The sequence below is a fragment of the Pseudopipra pipra genome, chromosome 4 (assembly GCF_036250125.1).
Source record: "Pseudopipra pipra isolate bDixPip1 chromosome 4, bDixPip1.hap1, whole genome shotgun sequence".
Classification (NCBI taxonomy): Eukaryota; Metazoa; Chordata; class Aves; order Passeriformes; family Pipridae; genus Pseudopipra; species Pseudopipra pipra.
The window spans coordinates 48,115,676-48,139,302 of record NC_087552.1 but is presented as its reverse complement, the minus strand read 5'-3'; the positions used below and the strand labels follow the sequence as shown (position 1 = coordinate 48,139,302).

Below are 23,627 nucleotides of genomic sequence, written 5' to 3'. Positions count from 1 at the left end.
TGTGCTGTGGCCCTGGGCGGACTGCAGCCATTGCTGAAGCAGATGGATTTGAGGCACTTGACTAAAAAAGAGTTTCTTTTGGCATTTTGACTAAGCTTCTGCAAACATTTTTTTGATCTTGAAAAGAAGAGATAAATAGATTGGTCTTTCTAGGGGTTTGTTTTTAACAAAAATGACCTGTTTTCACTGGCTTGTAAAATGCTCAACATTTAGGTATGAGACACAAACTGCATGACAACATACTCTATTATTTGACATAGCAGAGTAATTGCCAAAGGTAAGTTATGTGTGGGTTGGTTGTATCCTGATCTTATGGTGCGTCCTGACCTGGCATCGTTGTCAGGGATTTTGCATAAATTGCTTGGATGTAGATCGTGATGTTTACACGTCTGGCTTGGGCAAGTAATCAGCAGAAAGTAATCAAACAGGTAAAACAGGATACATAATCAGCAGAGAATGTCTTCGCATAAACAAAAGTTGATGCCAAAGCATTTGCTGAAAGACATGAAAAACCCAGTGCAGAAATACTTTGCTTGGATTTAAATGTATTTAGCAATTGCATATGCTAGTCTGAAATAATACTAAATTGCTTTAAGAAATAGTATAGTAATTCATAGTAAATGTGACATAAAGTAAGTAAGGAAGGAGCTCTGAAATTAGGAATCAAAAAGAAAATTACAGCTTGATATGCAACATACTGTACTCAGTTACAATTAAGATATTGTAGAAATCTCCAGAGTGGCAAGGTATGGTGCATCTAGCAATTAGCGGAGGAACCTTCCAAGTAGTAACTGAGTTTAGTGCAAAATAATATCTGAGCTTAATTGTAGTCAACAAAATATTATCTATGCAGTTGGGGCTCATGCTGCAAAGAGAAGACTGGTCATGATATTATAGATCACATGAAGCCAAGTTCAGCTGTTTTCCTCTTGTTGAACTAAGCAGTGAAAAAATGAGGAGTCACCATGATATTGTAAAAAGATTTGTTCCAATCCATAAATTGTAGATCCAGGAGGAAAGCACTCTGTCTGGGCTGACTGACAATACATATTAAGTGTTGCTTTTTAGACATTCACTTTGTTAAGAATGAAGAAAGGGAAATTGACAATAAAAAGAAATTAAATGCAAAATTCATGATACAGTACATTGAATTAAAATACGAGTGACCTCTTATAAGTCATCTTTGTTACATTTAGGGTCATTTAATCAATACAATCAATAAAAGCTGAAAAGCAGTTAATAAACTTAGTGAAATTAGAAGTTTAAGACTTTTAATGACCAATTACAGAAGGCAATAAGCATATATGCTGAGCAATGTAATGAAGGGTTAAATATTTAAAGGGTTAAAGCCAAAACAATAACCAAAGTCTAGTCATTAAGAGTCTGTCTGACAGCAGGGGTAATAAGGCAGTGAAAGTCATAAAATCTAGCACAGTAAAATCCCTTTTAAAAAGAAGATGCTTGGTGACAGCTTGGCATCTGTTTGCAAAAGCTAGCCGATCTTTGCTCCAGCATCCCCTGGAGCACCTACATTGGTGGTTGAGGAAGATGCTCTGGCTGCCAGAACGGGGTGCAGGTGCTGAGACACATATGTGGCCTGAGCCGGCAGAGGCACAGCCTGGAGGACAGCAGTAGCAGCTGTCTCAGTCCTCTTGGGTACTGGATTAGGGGGCTCTTTGCTGCCTCAAGTGAAATGCATCCCTTAATTTCGGTGAGCCAGGGAAGCTTGGGAGCCCTCAGTGCTGGTGGAGAGAGGCTGATCATGCTAATTGCCACATCAAAGTGCTTCACCAGGTGCATGACAGGTAAAACTGCTCTTAGGTCAGCTGTTCTCAGAGGCTGCTGCAGCTCAGCTTCCCATACCACCAAGGCTGGACCACTCTGCCTGGGCTTCTGGAGGCGTTAACTCTGCACAACCTCTTGTTTCCCTCCATTGCTGCAGGATAAGTCCACATGAGATTGTGGCCACGTGGACAGGCTTTTATTGCACTAGGTTTTTACAGTGGAAAGAGCCTGACTAATACGGGCATTTTTGTTTCCCTCACTCAAAGTCAGATGTTGTTAGATGCAGACCAACTCTCGCACAATATTTTTACCAAGGCTTAATGCTCACACTCCTCTTATATTTGACTTGTCATGTCTCTCATTTCTTGAGTTATGTTGTGCTATAATGTTGCCTAAAACATAGCATATGCGTAAACAAATAGCACATGGGTAATAGTTTAGCTAATTACAATTTCACAATCCAGCCATTTTGATTGGAGTTTCAGAAATGTGAATTACATGTATTCTGTGAGCACTGAGGCTGGATGAGATGCTGTGTACTCTCAGAAAATTCCTCACCAAATGAATAATGCTGAAAATCAATCTCAACATTTTACAACAATGTTTTGTTCTTGGTGGTTTGCATAAAACACATGTGGATTTAGAAATGAAAGAACATTTGGTTCCTGTAACAAGTCACAAGGAGATGGTATGTGATTGAGAATATAAGTGTGCTTTATTGCTTTTAATTTAATCAGTGAGTAGAATATTCATTAAAAATGAACACCATACAGTCTTTGTACATGGATTTTTCATGAAATAAATCTGTGTTTTCCCGCTGCAGTCTATACAGTTTCACTACTTTCTAGAATTAGAAGTTCATCTTACATTTCTATAAAGCTGTATTAGCTGATAATGGACTCTTAACTTGTACCTATCAGGTTAGCAGCATCATTGCTTATAGTTTTTTTCATTAGCTTCTGTTTGGGTGATTTTGCAAGGAAGCTAAGGTAGTTATGGGAAATAAAACCTCTAATTGAGTTTCACCAGGAAAAACATCTTGCTCTATTGATGGTGCCCTTGGCTGAAGCCTGTGACATTGGATTAATGACTCTGAAGTCCACCTGACTGCTCTGGTTTCCTCCCGTACTTGAAACAGCAGCTCCTGAACCAACTGCAGGAATAAGTCCTGTTCAGGATGTGGCAGAAGGCATCAGCTGAATGGATTGCTTTCTAAACTGCCGGAGCAATCACAAATTCTCATTTGGAAAGCTGATACATTCTGCCAAATATTAGTTTCCTCTACATGCAGTGTTTCAGAGAATCAGGCAGTTGGGCGTTTCATTAGCAATATCTTAGAGGATGTCTGTCCTCTGTGGGATGGGGTCTGCACTGGTTGCCATGCTCTGTAGTTCCTTTTCTGGCTGCGGTGGTAATATTTAATACACAGGGCAGATGTAAGAGGGATGTGGTTTGACAGATTTAGTACAATTATAACGGTGGAGAAACTGTCCTTTTTTACAGGCGGGTAAAGTCATGCCATGCAGAAACGGGAACTGCACTGTTGTTCCAAGCACACAATTCTTTGGGTTATTTAATCTCTGAGCTTTGCTGCTTTAGGATCTTTCATCAAACCAAATACTCGGGGGAGATAAAGTATTCTTCTGACATCCAGCCAAAACATTCAGTGTAAGAGCTAATATTTTCACAAATGTTCAGCTTTTGTAGGACACCAGTTCAGGCCTGGACATCCTTGAGCATGAGGAGCTCTTACTCACCTGGGCGATTGGCGATTCCATGGATGATGATGCTGGGGTGAAGAGCAAATGGCAGTGCAAATTCTGTGTTCTCCTAATGGATGACTCTTGTTTTTGTTTATTGCAGCAAAACCAGAAATTCTCACTCTGGATATACTTGGCAATGGTGTTCTTCAGTGCGTAGCAGCTGGATTCCCAGCCCCTACCATATACTGGTATTTTAGCCCAGGAACTGAGCAGAGGTGAGTTACGTAAACAGGAGTCTCCAAAGGTGCAACACACTCAATTTCTAATTAAAAATTAGGAACATAAAATGACTTGGTAGTAGTTATGTTCAAACGTTGCATCACTGTTTTCATCATTCTTTGTATCACATTGTTTGCAATGGTTTGTGAGAAGGCAGGGATACATTTCATTTTCCTCCTTTGCATTCTGTCCTTGAAAGGAGAATAACCAACACTTTCTGCTGCATAAAAGGCAAACTTTCTGCTGCAAGCTAGCTATGGTTTGTATCAGTTTGGCCTCAAATGACACATGTTCTCTATGCAATTTCACTGAATGCCAGTCATGGAATCACTTGTGAATAAGGTTGTTATAATTTGTTTTATCGTGTAATGAAGTAATTTTTCAAGACATAATGTAATTAGATTTCCATTCACATGAAACATATGACAAGTATACCAGTCCAGAGTTGTTATGAATAAAACCTGATGTTTAGTCATCGCATTTTTTAAAAGATTGTAGAGTTTCACTGTGAAGTGAGCATTTGTGAAGCAAGTTTTAAGGTTCTGGTTTACTTCCACCATAGCTGTAGGTCTCGTACTAGCAAGTCATGGGTCTCCCTCCCACCTGTGTGATTTGTTTTATGTCTGAAATAATTGTTATTTCATTAATTGTTTTAAACAGTACCTTTTTAAAAATCTTAAATGTGTGCTCATGTATCAATGTGTGCTTCATTTATCAATACATGATATATGAAGGAGAAGCAGCATCTTAAAAGAAAAGAGCTGGCTAATTTTTGACTGCATATAAGCTTGATGGTGTTTTATGTACATCATGGACTTTTTTTTTTTTTCTGTAATAAGATGATGCTTGGGGAAAGTTTTCAGGAGTAGGTAATAGACCATAACTGCTTGAAGCTGAAGTTGGAGGTGCAGGTTGAATGGTATAAAACCCATAGTGAAGTTGCAGACCTATAGGTATTTCTAACCAAAAGCAAATGCAAAGACATCATGGTCTCCAGCTGGGTCAGGCTGGGTTTATGTATCAATTTCTCCCACTGCATTAAAGACAATGTGACATCATGAGTAGGCTGTTTGGAGGATAAGAGCTTCAGATGAATCCCTTTGTAGAGCAGTGTTGTTTAGTTACCTGTTGGTCTGGCATTCCAGATAGCAATCCATGGCAGGTAACTGTCAGTATTGTTTCTCCCAGGTGTTTTGATTCACCGACAATATCTCCCATGCTTATCAAAAGTGGTTACACAAATTCATCAGTGCCATCATTTGAACGAATCCGGGTTGAAAGCACAATTAACACCAGCATGTTCAGGAGCACCGGCACTGTGTGCTGCGAGGCCTCCAGCAATGGGGACAGGAGCTCTGCTTTCTTCAACTTTGCTATTAAAGGTAATGGCTGGAGTGAATGAGACCATAAAACAAGGGTGTCCTGCAGCTCTTTCTGTAAAAGGATTTTAAGTGGTTTACCTTTACCATAAGAAAGTTGACGGTACTGTGGCTGAGTGTATGATAACACACTATGTTACATGCTCTGGCTGTCAAAGCATTGCTTTAATTTTTCAATTAATATTGTGGTACCATCCTTTTATGGCTCCAGATCTGCAGTGCAGTAGGTAGCTGGTTTTATTGTGTCTGTGCAGCACAGGGGCAAACCACATACAGCATTACCCTGTCTTTCCTTCTCTCTCTCTCTTTTCTTGTCATTGTCTGTTTTGACTATTTAGGCCATCACTTTTTTTTATCAAGGAAAGATTGCATTTTATTTTAGGTTTTTACAATGTCTTGGGAAAATGCAGTCCCAAACTTGCCTGGAGCTCAAGGGTCCTGCTGTTGTAAAAGAAGTAACAACAACATACTGCAAAAAGGCTTATGAGTTTTTTTAGCAGTATTTGTGGGTTTGTGGGGGAAAGCACTTGAACCTAGATGATTTGAAATGTGCGTGTAAAACTGTACTCTTCTTTGTGAAACCAAATGTTCTGCTTCGTTTTTACTCTCTTACACCCAGATACAACATACAAACAAAAACGCCAGATTTGGGGCAGATGGGTTGTACTGGAACGGTATTCCTTCGCTACTCGGCACAGCCTCTACTTGTAAAGACTGTGCTGTAGAAATTATACTTGCGGGGGAGGGTGCAGGGGAAGAGAAGAAATTAGGACTTCAGAAAAAAAGCTTCTCTCTTTAACTTAATTTGACTGAGATCATGCGGACTCCTTGCATTAACTGATCTTGGTGTCACACCTCCTGAATTGATGAAGCTGAGACTCCCAAGGCATCAGACTGGATGGTTTCTGTGCCAACTCCGTCTCCCACAGCTCATTCAGAAAAGACATTCTGATATACCTGAAGCACATCTGGGAAAGTCAAAACCCTAAACTGTGTTTCACAAAAAAGAACTAAGGAAAGGTTTTCACCTGCGTCTTTTTAATATAGTTTTTCTTGTTCAGTATTTAAGCAGAATTTTGTGTTTCTTTCCAGAGAAAATCCGTACCCATACCCTTTTTACCCCTTTACTAACTGCATTTGGAGTCGCTGCAGGACTGATGTGTATCATAGTCATGATCCTGGTGTATGTATATTTGCAGGTAAATTCTGAAGCCCTTCTGCCTGAGTTAGAAAAGTGTGTGAGCTGCCTGTGGAGGCTTCTGTAGTGACAGCCAATCTCTTTCTTTTCCAGAAACCCAAGTACGAAGTTCAGTGGAAAGTTGTTGAGGAAATAAATGGAAACAACTATGTTTACATAGACCCAACACAACTTCCTTACGATCACAAGTGGGAATTTCCAAGAAACCGTTTGAGTTTTGGTTAGTTTAGTTTTATTTAACTTCATCTGCAAGGTGAAACCTTCAGGTCTCATAGGAGACTTTGGTCAAACACAGCAGGGTTTTGTCAAAAAGATGTTGTGCAATAATGCAGATAGTGATAATTGCTCATTCTTACCTTGGGACAAAAAGCAAGCAGGCGCGTCTGCAATAGCTTCTTTATATCAAAAAATAAAATGTCGAGCCCTTCAGGAGGAAGTACTCCAAGTCATTACAGAGTATTTTGTTTGCTTTATTAGGTAAAACCCTTGGTGCTGGAGCTTTTGGAAAAGTTGTTGAAGCCACTGCTTATGGTTTATTTAAATCTGATGCTGCTATGACAGTAGCAGTAAAGATGTTGAAAAGTAAGTTATTGTAGTATACTCACCAATTTTTTCTCTCTTCTATCTGGTCGGTGTGTTACGTACTGAACATTGTGCTTTGCCTTGCAGCAAGTGCCCATTTAACAGAAAGAGAAGCCTTGATGTCAGAACTTAAAGTGCTGAGTTACCTTGGAAACCACATTAATATTGTGAATCTACTTGGAGCATGCACTATTGGAGGTGGGGTTATCAACACATTATTGATTATTTCTGTTCCTTTTTTATTGCCTGGAGGATGAACTTTGTGAAGAAGAATCCAAGGTGCTGCTATAAGTATAGAAATCTTAAATACATTCCATGCTTAGACAGGTTGCAGATCATCATGACTATCACCTGTGATTTAGTGAATCCAGATTTTAGCTTCGTCCTAAAACCAGTAGTAAGAGCGCTGTAGTTGCAGCTAAACAAGAAGGTTGCTTTTATTCTCTTTCATATGAACCATTGTGTGCTTTCTTCTTGAGGTATGACAAAGTGTACGGTATAAATTTTTTCTCTCACATGCTCTTTCTCATTAGTGAGAACTGGTGTCTTGTTGGTATCCAAGCTGAAGTCAACAGGCCTCTCTTGTATAGTCTTCCAGTCTTCTGTTTAATCTGCAAATGTGTCTGCTAAGGCACCACTAAAGTTACAAATTCTAAGCAGCAGAAAGTTGAGAAAATAATTTTCCGAATAAAATATTGCACAACAATGTTTCACATTTAATATTAACTTCATAAGTTTGTTTTTATACACAATAAAAGCTACAAGACATCTGAAGTGTTAATACAGAATGATAGAGACCTGTACTTTTAATAGCTGTGCATTTTAATATGAAAGGTGGTGTTGCTTCTTATTCAATTATATGTTAAGTTTCTGCTTAATTTTTCAAAGAAAAGGAACTTGTAAAAATTCATAGTTTTAGACAAAGGCAAAACATTTCTCACATTTAATGATTTAAAAATAGAATGAAACAATTCTGTTCAAGCAGTCAACAAAGTAGACTCACTGGCCTAAGTGCATGTGTCTCAGCTGAAAAAATGTGGTGTCTGTAAGAAAATCCTGCCAGTAACACTGTTTTTGCTATTGTGAACTATAGTTTTTAACTGCAAAAGAATGGAAATAAACTAGTGAGGTTAGGAAACAATGGCACAGAATAAACTTAGAGATGAAATAACACACAGTGCAATTACATATTCAAGATCCATAGCTGGAATCATTCACTCAGAAGACACATATTTGATCTATAAACATCCGTGCTGAAGATGACTTGATTCTCTTTTCTGATTTCATTTTAATATTCTAAGACCTTGTGCAATGTAGTTCTCTGTCGCAGCGGGCTGTTCTGTTTGAATGATTTTTCCTATTATACTGCAGAATATAACACTCTACATCATTTCCAAAACATTACTGAAGGAGTGTGAAGCTCTACTGTAAACACAAGTGAATCAAAAGGATTAATGTTTGAAGCTTGAATTACTCCTAACGTTTGGAACAAATAACTTCCTTCAGGAAGTGAGCAAAATCAAACAGATGTGTCTGGCCAGAAACATTATCACACAAAGAAAAAGACTTATTTGTTTAATTTCTGTACAGTGTAATGCTATTGAGGGGCAGAAAATTAATTGGGACACAGCTTTAGCTGGACCATAGTTGTTCATTTGTGAAAGGGAAGATGCTGGGTTACATTTCTATAACTTTTCAAGTCTAGACAGTGCTAGGCAGTGTTATTTTTTTTTAATAGTCCAGCCTGTGTGCTTCACTGAATGCTATCTTTATGTAGGGTTTACTGCTTTGAAAACAATATTCACCAGCTTTATAACCTTACATGCATCTACAGGTCCCACTCTGGTCATTACAGAATATTGCTGCTATGGTGATCTTTTAAATTTTCTTAGACGGAAGCGAGATTCATTTATTTGCCCAAAACATGAAGAACATGCAGATACAGCAGTTTATGAGAACCTTTTGCATCAGGCAGAGCCTGCAGCGTAAGTATGACCTGCTGAAATGTACTTGTGTTTTTAGAAGATTGGGAAGTTTGTTAGAGATAAGAGGTGTGGAGAAACCTTTCGTGAAACAGGCTTTGAATATTCTTTGCTGCACAAGGAAGCAATTCAATTAAGAGATAATTTGTACAGCGGGTGGTTTATTCTAAGAGTGCAATGGATTGTATACACTCTATGTTTTACTTCTTTATCAAATTTTCTGCAGTTATTTTATGCACTTCCTTGGTTCCAATCTTCGTATGTGTGTTTGCTGTTCCCATTTAACACTGCCAGTGCTCATTTAGCAGCATGAATTACAATTCCTCTGGTGTTGGGATGTTAGTACTCTGAGCTCTACCAAGTTTCTGCCTTCAGAAATTGCTTTTACAAAATCAAACCAGTGCCTTACAGTGTCTGAAGCAGGCTATTACTGACAGCTCACTACATTTTGTGATGAAACAACCTGTTATCACAATTCTGAGATTGCTCTTGTACTTCTATTTTTTTTTCCAGTTACTTCATCGGTATATTTTTAACTGCTGCATTTTAGATACCATCCCAGGGTTGTTCCAAGTGCGTTTCCCAGCAGACTTCCTTCCCTTTGCAAAACCTAGGGTCTGTTACAATACCTGCCCATTCTTAGTCTATTTATTGCCACAGTGGGCCCATTACTTTGTTGGCAGACACAAAAGAGCCAGGCAGAGCCATAGGACATGGTAAAGTCCTTTTTCCCAGTAACGTAGTTCTGTTTGTGCCATGGCAATAGACGGATAGCAGGGGATGCCCCATAGGGGTTGAGTCCCCAGAGGTGATGAACACAAAACTGTGATTTGCCATTGGAGGTGTGTCCTCTTCAGTGAAGGAATCTCGCTGTTTGAGCACATTTTATAAATTGAGTTATTAACTGTAAAGTTGTACCTGCTGAATAGTGTATCATAGATGTTTCTGATGGTAACTAAAACTGTTGGTGATCTCATTGCTCCTTTCCATGTTAGCTCTCTGGCTGCATTTATTGGACATAAACTAAATACATATGTCAGGCTAAGGAAGTATATGAGTTCTAATGACAATGAAGCGAAAAATGCCAAAGTACATCCATCATTTCTAAAGGTGCATAACTACTTATTTATAAATCATATAGTATGAAAATCTGTACATTCGAATTATACAGGGCAGTAAGAAAATTTAGACTTAAAAGAATGTAGTAGGTGGCTATCCCAAACCTCAGCTGATTTTTTGAAATACATATGAATCCCGTATGGAACTTGGGAATCTCTGCATTTAACATTTTTTACTGTTTTTATTCCACATTTCAATTGCCAATTGAGCTGCTGAAATATTCAGTAGAAGTTGGCCTAAGCAGAAGAAGGAAGCATTAGAAGATCCTGTGAAACATCTGGATGTTATTTTATAGAGAGTGAAATCTGTATAAACAGTATTCATGTGAAAGGTTTTGTTAGCTCACCTGAGCCAAACTCCAAACTTTGAGATGTATCATTAACTGTATTGTCAAACCTCTCTTTCTGTACAGGCATTTCCTCATCTTTTTCACCCATACATCCATTAGTTTCCAATCTACTGATGATTTGTAAAGCAGTATATTCAGAAGGTTGGCATGACCTTGGCTTTTTGTTTGGATGGCTGTTGAGACCTTTTTCATTAAACTATGTTTCATTTGATCTGCTGCCTCTACAGTGATGCTGCCAATGAGTACATGGACATGAAACCAGGAGTGTCATATGCAGTCCCACCAAAGGCTGATAAAAAACGACCTGTGAAGTCCGGTGAGTTCAGTGACAAGGAATTCTGTTTGCTGGTGGGAGTGCAGAAAGAGGGGCTTCAGAGATTTTTTCAGGTTTATCATACTTGTGTCTCATGAATGGGGACAATTAAAACTCAGTAATTGGTATGAGAAGGTTTGAAAAAGAACAATATGCTAAATTACAGTGTGTTGTATTTCTTCACACTTAAATGAAGTATCAGGATTGTTTTTTGCATTTTGGTGATGGGCTATTTATGTGACTCTAGACTGGTACTTACTCAAATAACTGTTGTGTTTAACGTTGACACAACTCATGTTTCTACATGATTGCACTTGCTCAACTCAAAAGCTGTTTTTGTTTATATTCCGTAGGATCCTACACTGATCAGGATGTTACCCTTTCTATGCCGGAAGATGATGAACTTGCTCTAGATGTTGAAGATCTGCTAAGCTTTTCTTACCAGGTGGCAAAGGGCATGAGCTTCCTTGCCTCCAAAAATGTAAGTTAAGAATTTTTCAGAGCTGGACAGAACCAATATATTTTTTTATTTTTTTTAGCGTCACTTTCAGTGTTCTAATGTGATCCATGTGTTTAGATGCCGAATATTTCTATGTTCTTTTCAACAAGCACTGCAAACTGGTACACTCCCTCTCATATCTGAAGCTTGCCTAAGGGTGGAGTTCCATACTGTGCTTATTGGCCAAAAGTGATGTTTTATATCCCATAAAACAGAATATAGGGTGCACAGTAGTCAATGTGAAGCAGTGCTATTGTATATCCACAGTTCAGGCTAGTAGAATCAGTGCAAAACTATCTATTTGCATGAGTTTTAAACAATGCTGCACCTGCTACTTCTCTCATGTAGAATACTGCCATAAACAGGGGAGCTATCACATTATGTGCTTTTTTTGTAAGTATGGCTTAATTCACAGGAGATGTCTCGATGTTTAATTTTCTGGAAAGATAAAATCAGCTGAGAGACCCACAAAGAATCTTTTTAATCTTTTTTGGTTACACTGAGCATAATAGACATTTCTCCGGGTTTCTTAGGAGAGGTATTGCATAACAGAAAGGGATTTTTATAAAGAATAGAAGTCTTAAGTACAGCATAATTAGGATTTTCCAATGGTTATTCTCACATCGTATTGGAAAAATGCCATTTAACATGTAAACACTATAACTAATGTAGGCGCAGGATACTACAGGTGCACCTTGGGTAAAATACAAAACCAAATTTAGGCAATTCAAGGAAAGAAAGGTAATCCTGGAGTCCTGTGTTACTACTGGGAAATGCATCTCAAATTCTGCTGCAAGGGAAGTGCACAGTAAAACTTGCTTTTGCACTTGTTTTTTTTCTCCCACTGTTCCTTCTTCCAAACCAAACCATAAACTTCTCTTTAGTTTATTTTTCATCTGTCAACAAGTTCAAAACAGGCCTGACATGCAAACGTATTATGTTACAGATTTTAATGGTGTTCACCATGCTCCTGCATCCTTCACTATTCAGAACATCCGGTGCTGAGCACACATATTCTGTATTTCTTCTTTTTTCCTATAAAGTAGCCCTAGGATTCACTATATATCATTCCCAGAAGACTTTTTCTTCATAGTCTTTCCATTTTCACAAACAGACACGGTAGTGTTGAGTAGCAAAGGCAATAATGAATGTAACATCACCTCACTTCACCTTGAGATTGGGAAGTAATGTGCAGTATCGCTTTGGCAGTGCAGAATTAACAACAATATCAAGAATTAAGTTGCAGTGTGCTAACATGTTAGTCTGCTTGGTCCTCTTCAGTCGTTGTGTATGTACATGCATTTAGCTCCAGCTAGGTAATGCAGAGTAGTGTGGGCTGATGGACCAGGTGCCTCAGATTGCCTCAAGTCCTCGAGGAAGGAGGGTCCAAGCAGACCAGCAGTGCAGAGTACCCAGCTGCACTTCTGCAATTTGCTTGTCTATCAAGGCTATGCAGGAGTCAGTGTAGGAGCTTATTCTGGGAGGGTAATTGCCTTAAGCACATGGTGCCTTAATCACAAGACAGGGCTTCCTGTGTTGGACAAAGTCTTTATTCAATGCAAACTGCACTGATTCTAGAGAAGCAAGGCAGAGTCATACTGGTGCTTGGCCATTTCATCACCATCCTGCTTCAGAGCAGTTATGTTCTCAGCCTTACATATGCAAAGTGCAGAATATGTTGCATAAGGAGCTGAACAAGAGTCCTCTGAGACAGTAGTTGTCATTAAAAATAGTTCCTTGTGTAAGCATGCTAAAGTGACTGCAGGTTGCTTATGCAATCTGCAGTTATTTTCTGAGCTTGATTTGTGTAACTCTTGATATTTTAAGTCATTTTTCGTAGGGAATTCTGAAAGCTTTGTATTTCAAGGAAAAAAGAAAAATTGAACTATCTTCAGTTGTTTTTTAGATAGATGTCATCTGTGTACTATATGCCATTAGTAAAGCAGAAGCTTAATACTCTCCTTTCCAGATGGAGAAAGAAATCATTTTGTTAGAGAACCATGTCTATTCTCTAACAAACACACAGGGACTCCCCAGTTGCATACAAAGAAATACAGCTTCTGGGAAACTCAGGCAGTCTTCTGTAGCTGGAGTTATCAACACATGCCCACTTCTCAAGTGAAAACTGGAATATAAGCTAGCTAAGTCACAGAATGCATGACTGTCCACTGAAAGACATTGGAATGTGAAAATTTCCAATATTTTCAAATATTTAGGTCTGCTTATAAAGTTCTCCTAGGTATTTAGTAATTCAGGTTTTCCAAAGAAGTATTTCTGAAATGGAACTCAGTTTAATGTTTGTGTGCTTTGAAGTTGTTACCATAATTTTCCCTATTTTCAGCTTTGCAGGATTTTCCTCTCAACCACAATAGTTACTTAATAGACTATTGGAATTATTTTGGAAACAAACCACATTTTTCCCCTATTCCTCCTTTATTAGGAAGTAAGCCAATGATGATTTTGATAAAAAAGAGGGGAAAATACATTATATTTTAGCTGAAAATGTGGAACACTGAAAAATTCAAAGTGACTGCAAGTGGTCTTTTCTAAAATAAATGCATAGACAACCTCAACGACATGGATCAATGTCATCATCGTAAGGATACTACACCAGAATGTTTAATCATCTGAGTAAGCTTATTAGCACAAGGCTTTCAGCTTGCCATAAAATGCATAATGTGGTAACTTATACAGCTAAATAAACATGTAACCAAGGAACAGCCATTTAAAGATATTATAAAACAGCTTTGTTTGTTTGTCTGTTTGTTATTTAGTGCATTCATAGGGATCTGGCTGCAAGAAATATTCTTCTAACTCATGGTCGAATTACAAAAATCTGTGATTTTGGCCTGGCAAGAGATATAAGGAATGACTCAAATTATGTGGTCAAAGGAAATGTAAGTATATATGATACTTTATCCACTTGTTTTAAGTTAAAGGAGTTCCTGTTATCTTGACAGACAAAGAAAAGTGTTTCTTAGTTAAATGGAAATCTGGATTTCCCAGTTGTGGCATATATCCGTGTTGGTCAGGAAGGTTAGGAGGGGCAATTTCTGACATAATGTGCTGACAAAACCCTGGGTATATGCATGTTGTTATACTGGCAAACATGTACTGGTATCTGAATATGTGTTGTAGTGGAAGAGATGTTTTTGCTGCACTAATATAACGTCTAATCTTTCTATTGTATTTGAATGTACTAAAAGTTACAGCTCTGTGAATAATTGCAAGTTTTGTCATAGGAATATTCTGGTAGCCCAATCCTAAATATAATTATTTGAAAACTTTTTCTCTGAGCATTGCTCTATTTGTCCATTACTGAGTATATTTTAAAAATATCTAAATAATCAGGGGTTTGCAGCCCATTCTTTTCTGTTAGAGATCACTCAGACAAATAGAAAGTGAATTTTGAAGTGTGAATTTATTAATTAGGGCATAAATTAGGGAGGCAAAAAGACCTTAGTTTTCTCTGATTTCATACAGAGATCTTAACCTCATATGTGTAAATACATCTTTAACTTGTAGCTATAGTTCAATCTCTGTAACAGGATTGGAACAAGACACTATATTTTGATGAGAAAAGTTTAAAACTTCCCATGTAGAAGAGTACCAATCTCATGAGTACTGATGAAACCTCTAGAGGGCTACAAAGACACTTTGAAGTGATGCAGATTACCTTGGCAGCACTTAAAGTCCTCTTTAAAGTGCTAGTGCAGTAAAAAGAATCCTACTGCAAAAGAAAGTTGAGCTTTTCTGTGGTTAAGCTGGAGAAGTGCGTATGAAGTGTAGGTGTTTTGCATCTCAAACTGATTTATGCTGCTTGGATTACTGTTCTTAGTCTGTGTCATATGGGTGCAGCCAGCCGCTGCCTTCAGACTACACATGCTTTCACTTGCACTGTTTTTCAAAGGAGAGAAGATCCAGCAAGGCAACTCTCCTCCTCAGCCCAGCTGAGGGCTCTGTGTTCAGCAGCTGGTCATTAGTTAGGGATGTGACAACAAAGGAACTGAAGCTCATGTGGCCCGGCTTTGGGCAAGCTGATAAAGAGAGAAAATCCCACACCTGAGCATCTATCACCGAAGGGGTGTGCCACATTCCACTTGAGTCAGTCCTTGGCACCTCAGGTGTTTGAGATATCTGCTCTTGTGCTGTCACCCAGCAGGCCTTTATGTCTCAGGCCCTTATTTTCAGCTATGGAAGAGACAGGTCTATTAGTTTTCTTCAAAACAATGTTGGCAGCAGCCACTAGTTGCTTAGAAGTTGGGATGAGGGAACAATAGGAGCTGAAATAATTCAGGAATGGCTGCCCTGATGAAATACTGGATAGCATTTAGTGTAAGAAAGCTGCTTTCAGACTCAGGGGTCAGGTCAGGAGCTTCTTCAGCAAAGGCTTCTGGTAGTAGGAAGTTCAGACTAGCAGCTCAGGAGGGAAATGTGCTATAGGTAATTAATTTTTACTTGTCTAGGCTATCCTTTAAGTTTCCTGAGTTCACAGAATTACAGAATAATAGAAGGGCCTTCAAAGATCATCCAACCCCCCTGCCATGGGCAGGGACATCTTTCACTACACCAGATTACTTAAAGTCGCTTCCAACTTGACATTGACCATTTGCAGTGATGAGGTATCCACCACATTTCTGGGCTACGTGTTCCAGTGTCTCACCACCCCCACTGTAATTTTTTTTTCCTTGTTTCTAATCTAAATTAATGCCCTTTTAGTTGAAAACTTGTCCTGTTACTACAAGCCCTGGTAAAAAGTCCCTCTCCATCTTCCTTATAAGCCCCCTTTATATAATTAAAGGCTGCAGTGAGGTCTCCCTGGAGCCTTCTCTTCTCCAGACTGAACACCACCAACTCTTTCAAACTTTCTTCATAGGAGATGTCTTCAAGCCCTCTGATCATTTTCATGGCCCTCCTCTGGACTTGCTCTAGCATGGCCACAGTCATTCTTGCACTGGGAATCCCAGAACTCATGAGTCATGCAAAATATTTATTAGAAAGCTCAGTTTGCTTTGACAAAACTTATCAAAGAGTTGCCTAAGAACAGGATTTTACATAGCCAGAAAGGGTGAGAGGAGGACATGCTGCAACTGCCTGGGGAGGGAGGAAGCAGTGGCTGCAGGAGGCATCTAGTTGCATCGGTATGATCTTAAAGCAGATTGGGGCTGTGGCATCATTAGCTGTGGGCACTGCTTGGGAAGCAGTGCTGCTGACAGCAGCTGAGTGCTTGGCAAAGAAACGTTTTAGCTGGAAATAAACAGCTCTGGTTTGCTCTCTGGTGAGCCATCCCTTGGCACATGATGCCTTTCCTCCACTTTGCTTCTTTTCCTCTCCATTTTCCTCGTTTCCTGTTTGGTCTCCTTTCCTTACAAGACAGCAAGGCTATTCTCTGTGGAATAGTTGAAATGTATCTTTGGACACATTTTTGCAAGACCATTTGAAATGAAGAGGTCTGGTTTCTTCTAAAGCAGAACGAGTGAGATTAGCTTAATTGGTTAGAGCATGTTGCTAATAACACCAGGATTGGAGGTTTGATCCCTGTATGGGCCATTCACTTAACAGCTGGACTCAGTGATCCTTGTGGGTCCCTTCCAACTCAGAATATTCTGTGATTTTGTGAATTGATGAAATGTTTAGGACAGTTTAGGACTGGCTTCTACAGTCAGACAAGGAAAGGGCAAAGCAAGGAGAGGAAGGTGAAAGCAAATGCAAAGGCTTTCTGTGTCCTTTCTTCTGCTCCAGTTGGCATTCATGAGGGATGTGTCTATCCCCACACAAACTTAGGAAAAATCACAGAATCATAGAATTGTTTAGGTTGTAAAAGACCTTTAATGTCATTGAGTCCAATCGTTAACCCAGCACTGCCAAGTCTACCACTAAACTATGTCTCTAAGCCCCACATCTACACATCTTTGAAATATGTCCAAGGATGGTGACTCCACCACTTCCACAGGCAGCCTGTTCCAATGCTTGACAATCCTTTTAGTAAAGCACTTTTTTCCTAATATGCAATCCAAACCTCCCCTGGCTCAAGCTAAGGCCATTTTCTGTGGCCCTGTCACTTGTTACATTGTAGAAGAGACTGTTCCCACCTTGCTATGGCCTCCTTTCAGGTAGTTGCAGAGAGCACTAAAATCCTTGTAAGATTTATGTTCCAGACCCTTCACCAACTTCATTACCCTTCTCTGGAAACACTCCAGCACCTGAATGTGACCTTACCAGCACTGAGTACAGGGGGATGATCACTGCCCTGGTCCTGCTGTCCACACTATTTTGGATACAGGCCATGGTGCCATTGGCCTTCTTGACCACCTGGGCACACCACTGGCTCATGTTCAGACGACAGTCGACCAACACCCTCAGGTCCGTTTTTGCTGGGAAGCTTTCCAGTCACTCTTCCCCAACCCTGTAGCACTGCCTGGGCTTGTGGTGACCCAAGTACAGGATCCAACACTTGATCTTGTTGAACCTCATACAGCTGGACTAAGCCCATCAATCCAGCCTGTCCAGATCCCTCTGCAGAGCCCTCCTGCTCTCCAGCTGATCAACATTCCTGGCCCAAATATACATGCTAATATATATATGAATTCTAATTTGTCTACTCATAGACTGAGGAGCTAAAGCAGATCTATTGACTGTTGATTAAAGCCTCAAAGTGTCTCGACTATGTGAATCTCATCTATGTGCCTATCGCAGCTAGTCCACGAAAGCAGACTCGCATGTTTGATTGAAGAACCATGTCACAGTCATTTATATTATTTTCCTCTGACTTCCTGATACCCTTTATTAACTAGACAGAGGGAATCCAACAGTGTCCAAGAAATCAGAGTGCAAGCAACTACATTCGTTTGGTAGACCCACAGAAAGGTAGATCAGTAGTGATGCAGCACTTGGAGACTCTACATTGTTAAGATTTTCATTTTTGTTGAATATTTCTACTTCCTTATTTTACAAGCATTTAAAGCACATAAAAAGTAGAAAAGGTTAATTTTATCTTTTTAATTCTGTCTGCCTTATGTCCATTGTCCTAATTCATTCCCTTTTCCCTGGAAAGGCTCGTCTTCCTGTGAAGTGGATGGCACCCGAAAGTATTTTCAATTGCGTCTACACCTTTGAGAGTGATGTGTGGTCTTATGGGATATTGCTTTGGGAGCTCTTTTCTTTAGGTAAGCTCCTTGAAGATCTGTACTTCACATCTATTTCATTTTGGGGTTTACTGGAGATGCAGAAATCATGTTGCTCATCTGCTTTCTCAACAGGAAGCAGCCCTTATCCAGGGATACCTGTGGACTCCAAGTTCTATAAAATGATCAAGGAGGGATACAGGATGTTTAGCCCTGAGTGTGCACCACCTGAAATGTAAGCAAGCAACCAGCACCTCTAATCATCTAAACATCAGTAATGATCCATTCTTGCATTAAGGCTCATTGCACTGCCCCATTATCTTTTTTTTAAGTTCTTTTCATGTTTTATGTAATTAATGTACTCTAACTAGCAGAATACATGCATGTGTTACAAGCAATGAAATACACTCATGCCTTGTGCCATCTGATCACTTTTTCATGGCATCTGCTCTGTGTCAATAAATTACTGACAGATCACAGTACATAATTAAACATTTTTACTTCAGATAAAGAAGTCAGTGAGATGTATCACCAGACTGTACAGCATCTGCATTTGTGCTGTACTTCCTGACAAGAAGGACTGGCAAGAGGACTGGCTACTGATCTTCTTTATTAGCTACCCCTAATTCACTGTTTTGTAAATGGATTGGCATTTAGCAAGGTGTCAAAGAAAACTGTGTCCAGAGCCTGCTATTAGTATAGTCTTCCCTTGTCACAAGCACAGGTGTTAGCAACACCATTCCTGTTCTTAGAAGTTGTTTAAAGAAGATGGGACCGGGTCACACTTTTCTTTAAAATAATAATGGAGGCAGGATAAAAGCTCTAAGGACTTCCCCATGAGCAGTACTTAATTTCAGTATCTTTACAGGTATGATATAATGAAGAGCTGCTGGGATGCTGATCCTTTACAAAGACCCACATTTAAACAAATTGTACAGATGATAGAGCAGCAGCTTTCAGATAATGCCCCCCGGGTAAGTTATGGATCAAGCAGTTTCAAGCAAGATGTTATACTAGAGCAGAGAGCCCAGGCACTTATTTCCAGTGTTATTTATATAGCTTTGCACTGTCAGTTTGAGTTGTAGGAATGATATCTGGGCTACTCACTTCTGCTTAGCTGTGTCATTAGGCAGTAGTTGTCTAAGCCCACACCAAAAATGTACCAGCTGGAGGAGGCTCTTTGCATGATTGATGTTTCTCACTCAAAATAGACCTCTCACAACAATTTTGATGTTACAACATGTAACTACATACATGTTGTATGTATGCACATACATTTATGACATAAATTCCTTTATCCCGAACTATGAAAAATTCTATTAATCTGGGAAACAGAAATTAAGTATATTTAACTTTATTAGAAATGTTTTCTGGATGAAGGAGTGGAGCTTTTGGTGCGCCTCTGCATCCTCTCACTTACTTCCCTTAGTTCTATTTATATGACCTTGGAGGTATGTCATGACAAACTGTATTTGCTGCTCTTTTGACCGTTCTTGAGTAAAAGCCTATTCTGAGTGGCTTAACTGGACAAAACAGTCTAAAGAAAAATTGGAGGCACATGAAAAACGTGGATTTTCTCTCTCCATAACTTTGTGTGTTATTGGGGTTTGAAAAAGTATGTTTTAAAACCTGGTTTAAAAATAAAGCTTCTCTTTACCTTCTGGATGCCTTGTTTAGGCACAGAGTACATGGCTTCCTGACAATTTGAGAAAAGAGGAAACTGGAAGCTGCTGGTGTTCAATTGCATCCTGTAGCGTATTTTTGGCAGGTGCAGACATTACTAAAACAAAAGCAAGAATGTGAAGGAAGTATTAGTGAGGTTTCTGGGGGAGTTTAGTAATAACCTGAGCTGTGTGTTTTCGAGATCAGTTGAAATTTGGCGTGCAGTTTGAAGCTGTGGTGTTGTCGAGATTAAGATTCTTGTTTCTTTAAAAGAGCAGTTAAGCCCAAGACCTTTTGAAACTATTTTGATTTGAAATGCCTGAGCTGGAACCCTTCCATGATGGTGTGTAGTGTGAAAAGGCTAGGAAAGGAGAGCTCGCCAAGAATGCATGAAGGGAGCAGTCTGCAGAGTACTGACACCAGTCTTTGGCTTCTGCAGGTTTATGCCAACTTCTCAACCCCACCTTCCAGTCAAGGAAATGCTCCAGATCACTCAGTGAGGATTAACTCAGTGGGTAGCAGTGCTTCATCTACTCAGCCTCTCCTGGTACGCGAAGAAATTTGAGTGGCTTCTCTAAAGAAGAGGAGCTCAGAGCTGTTTGTATTGTGAAGGGGGTGAGAGAGGAATGACTTCAATATTTTCTCTTACTTTTACTCACTACTACCATTGTGTAGCTGAAACATTGTTGTAATACTGTCCTTTACCATGCACTGTTACACATAAACTTAATCTGCTGAGCACGGTTACAGGCATCATTACAGTGTTAACTGAAGCTGTATATATTTTGCTGTGTTGTGTGTATTTGCAGTAGAGAGCCAGATGTGAAGGAAAAACCAACCAACAAAAGAATTCCTGAGCCAGGATATGGAATGAGATGAATGTAGATCAAACCAAAATTGCAGTGATCCTTCTCTGGATCTGTGCCTGGAATGCGTACAGTCATTTTCTAGTTAATATTGTTTTGCTAAATTTAAGAAATAAACAAATATGAAGTTAATGGCTTTGCAAACCCCTTTCCACATCCAGTCAAGCCCGAGAAGCTTTCCCTGGCAGGTATCATAGGTTGGAGGCCGGTGAGGGCACTGTATGTACCTGGGAAAGGGGAGTGAATGGACCAAGACCCTTCCAAAGCTGATCTGCACAGCTGGAAACCCTCCTGGGAGCTCTGGGGTTTGAACCAGAGGAGAAGGGAAAAAGAGTATGGATCTTCATCTTCATTTCCCACCTGCACTGTCAGCCTTGCAAACTAGTTGCAAGATTTCCACGGACATATGCACTACTTCCCACTGGCGCATTCCCTGCCAGGACAAAGCTGCCCAGGATAAAACTGCACCATGGAGCCTGAACCATTCCTGTGCCCTCCTGTCTTGAGAGCCCAAGGGCTTTGATGTTTGTTTTGCTAATAGTAATGTCTGAAATGTTCACCAAAGATTAGTGGCCCTGCCAAATTGGTCAAAATAGAGGAGGAGGGCTGCTTCCAATAAACTGTGTGTTTGGAGGAGAGGCCGTTTAACGAGTCATCTTATCTAAGTCAGAGCAGAGCCAAAAATTTCTCTCCTGGGGGCCCTTTCTTTATCTTGTCCTGCTGAGGTGAATTCTTCCCGCAGGCAGTCTTGGATGGTGCTAAGTGGAAAGGGCTATTTTCCCCACCCTGAGTTGTTTGATCTTTCCATGGTAGTCCAGAGAGGGTAATAAGGAAGAGTCTAACTGGGGAGTGCTGAATTTATAAATGGGATAAACAAAAGAATCCCTTCAGTTTTCCTTGACACACAGGAGGCTTTGGGATCAGCATCTGTTGAGCCTAGGGTTGGGCTCAAGTATTTTCTAACCCCTTTTATTCTCATCAGGAGCACTGCTAGTTCTTTTCTTCCTTTGTTTCTGACCCCTAGAAATATGTAATGGCATTGAGAGAAGCATTCATCAGAGGCAGAGTACTAGTTGAGTACCTATTTATTTACAATGCACTTAAGCACTCTGTAACTTTTACTTTACCAGGATTTTGGTTGAGTTTACATGCAATTCAAAGTATAACTAACTGCCCAAATACAAGGTAATTGTAAATACACACACTGGTGGTATATTTTGGGTTACATTGAATACCATGCTCCTCCTATGACTGTGCATTTGGTTTATTGTTACAGAAATCTGTCTTTAAGAGTTTAGTCAAAAATTAGCCATTTGCACTGAACTTAGGCTGTTGCACCTTTCCAAAGTTAGCCATTTGTTTGGATGCACTCTTGTGCATACTTGTTGAGCATTTTCAGTTTAATGCTATAAAAGCTCTTTTGTAACATGGCTTTCAGAGCAATTGTAGAGAAAGTAGTTGTTATAGATGTCTCGGTACTTTACAGACACTTAGCTGAAAGAGGTTTGGGTTTTTTTCGTTCTTGAAATTTATATTTTTATAATTTTGGGGTTTTTGAAACTTATTTTGCAATGGCTTGGTGTTTTGAGTGGGTTTATGCATTGTTTTTGTAAATATGGAAATGTAGCAATAATGTCCTTTTGACTATTCTCAGTCCTTGAGTCTCAAAAATATTTTTATATATATATATATATATGCAAAAACTATATGTTTAAAAATGTGTTTGAAAGTTTATGAAACACTTATGGATATGTTGCTCAGTTGTAGAATTGCAGTTCAGAAAAGTTCAAATAAATCTGTAAATACATATTCAAATGCTACTGATGTTTACCTATGTTAAGATGGACTATTTTCATGTAAGTCTTAATAAATTCTTGGGGTGAAGTAAAATCTCAGTGTCTGGCCACACACATGTCAAGTTTGGCATTCTGAAACATTTTTGCAAATATATGCCAGACAACCTTACTGTGTATTTGTTATATAAGTTCTTTACCTGTGAATATATGGGACAAATACTTGGATGCAGCTTTATTCTGGAAAGAATCGCAATTAGAAGATTGATCCTGTCGTCTGTTGATGCAGTCTATGTGTCATGAACAGTATTTAAAACAAAGATATCTCAGTGTTATTAAGAGTTTGGTTGCAGAGACAGTTGGAGGCACTCAAAGGCTGCAGTGATACTGAATATTCCCCCTTCCTTAAACACATGTACATGCTCTTGTCCCCTCCTGCACGCTGGTACTAAGCTCACAGTGGGCTGGCCGAGTGCAGCGCTGCAGGGGAGGCAGCGGGAAATAACTGGTGTTGCTTCAGACCCCCCTTTGGAGGGGAGGTCATAAAGAGAAAATGGGATGCTTCCGTTGCTGAGCAGGTACCTTGTGTCTTAGTGGGAGACCCCCTGCTTTAGTTACTCCAGGTTTGAAATCTGTGAGTGCCCTACTCACGCTTGTTCATGTGCTGCATAAGAGTTTTCATAGGCCTGGCTGGTGCATGGTTTAATAGTAGATATAGAGCATAAAAGCATAAGTTTCTAGATACCAAAACCCCTGCTATTTCACAGGAGAGACTGACCTCAGCTGTTTTGGTCCTTAAACATTTCTGTCAGCAGACCTCCTTGAAGAGCTCTCCTCCTTTAGTTTCCTTTGTTAAACAGCTTCCTTTTTTCCCTTTTTTTTTTCTTCCACCTAGGTCTTCACTCTGTTTGTTAAAACTAGTTAAGGAAATTAAAACCTAATTTTACCAGGAACCAGGAGGTGCAGGTTTTGTCCCAATTAGCACTGTCATTGT

The 23,627-nt window shown here is 39.5% G+C and overlaps 1 protein-coding gene across 3 annotated transcripts in view; it reads left to right on the top strand.

Moving 5' to 3' along the window:
- Positions 1–22,730, top strand: part of KIT (KIT proto-oncogene, receptor tyrosine kinase) — a 57,145-nt gene extending 34,415 nt beyond the window's left edge. For all 3 annotated transcript variants that reach the window (XM_064652866.1, XM_064652865.1, XM_064652867.1), the window contains 14 exons: positions 3,649–3,763; positions 4,956–5,149; positions 6,239–6,345; positions 6,438–6,564; positions 6,822–6,926; positions 7,014–7,124; positions 8,761–8,911; positions 10,604–10,692; positions 11,043–11,170; positions 13,963–14,085; positions 18,243–18,354; positions 18,448–18,547; positions 19,181–19,286; positions 20,414–22,730. In XM_064652866.1, coding sequence (XP_064508936.1) covers positions 3,649–3,763; positions 4,956–5,149; positions 6,239–6,345; positions 6,438–6,564; positions 6,822–6,926; positions 7,014–7,124; positions 8,761–8,911; positions 10,604–10,692; positions 11,043–11,170; positions 13,963–14,085; positions 18,243–18,354; positions 18,448–18,547; positions 19,181–19,286; positions 20,414–20,539 — 1,694 coding nt within the window. In that variant the 3' untranslated portion in view covers positions 20,540–22,730. The remainder of the gene's footprint in view (positions 1–3,648; positions 3,764–4,955; positions 5,150–6,238; positions 6,346–6,437; positions 6,565–6,821; positions 6,927–7,013; positions 7,125–8,760; positions 8,912–10,603; positions 10,693–11,042; positions 11,171–13,962; positions 14,086–18,242; positions 18,355–18,447; positions 18,548–19,180; positions 19,287–20,413) is intronic.
- Positions 22,731–23,627: the final 897 nt, after the last annotated feature.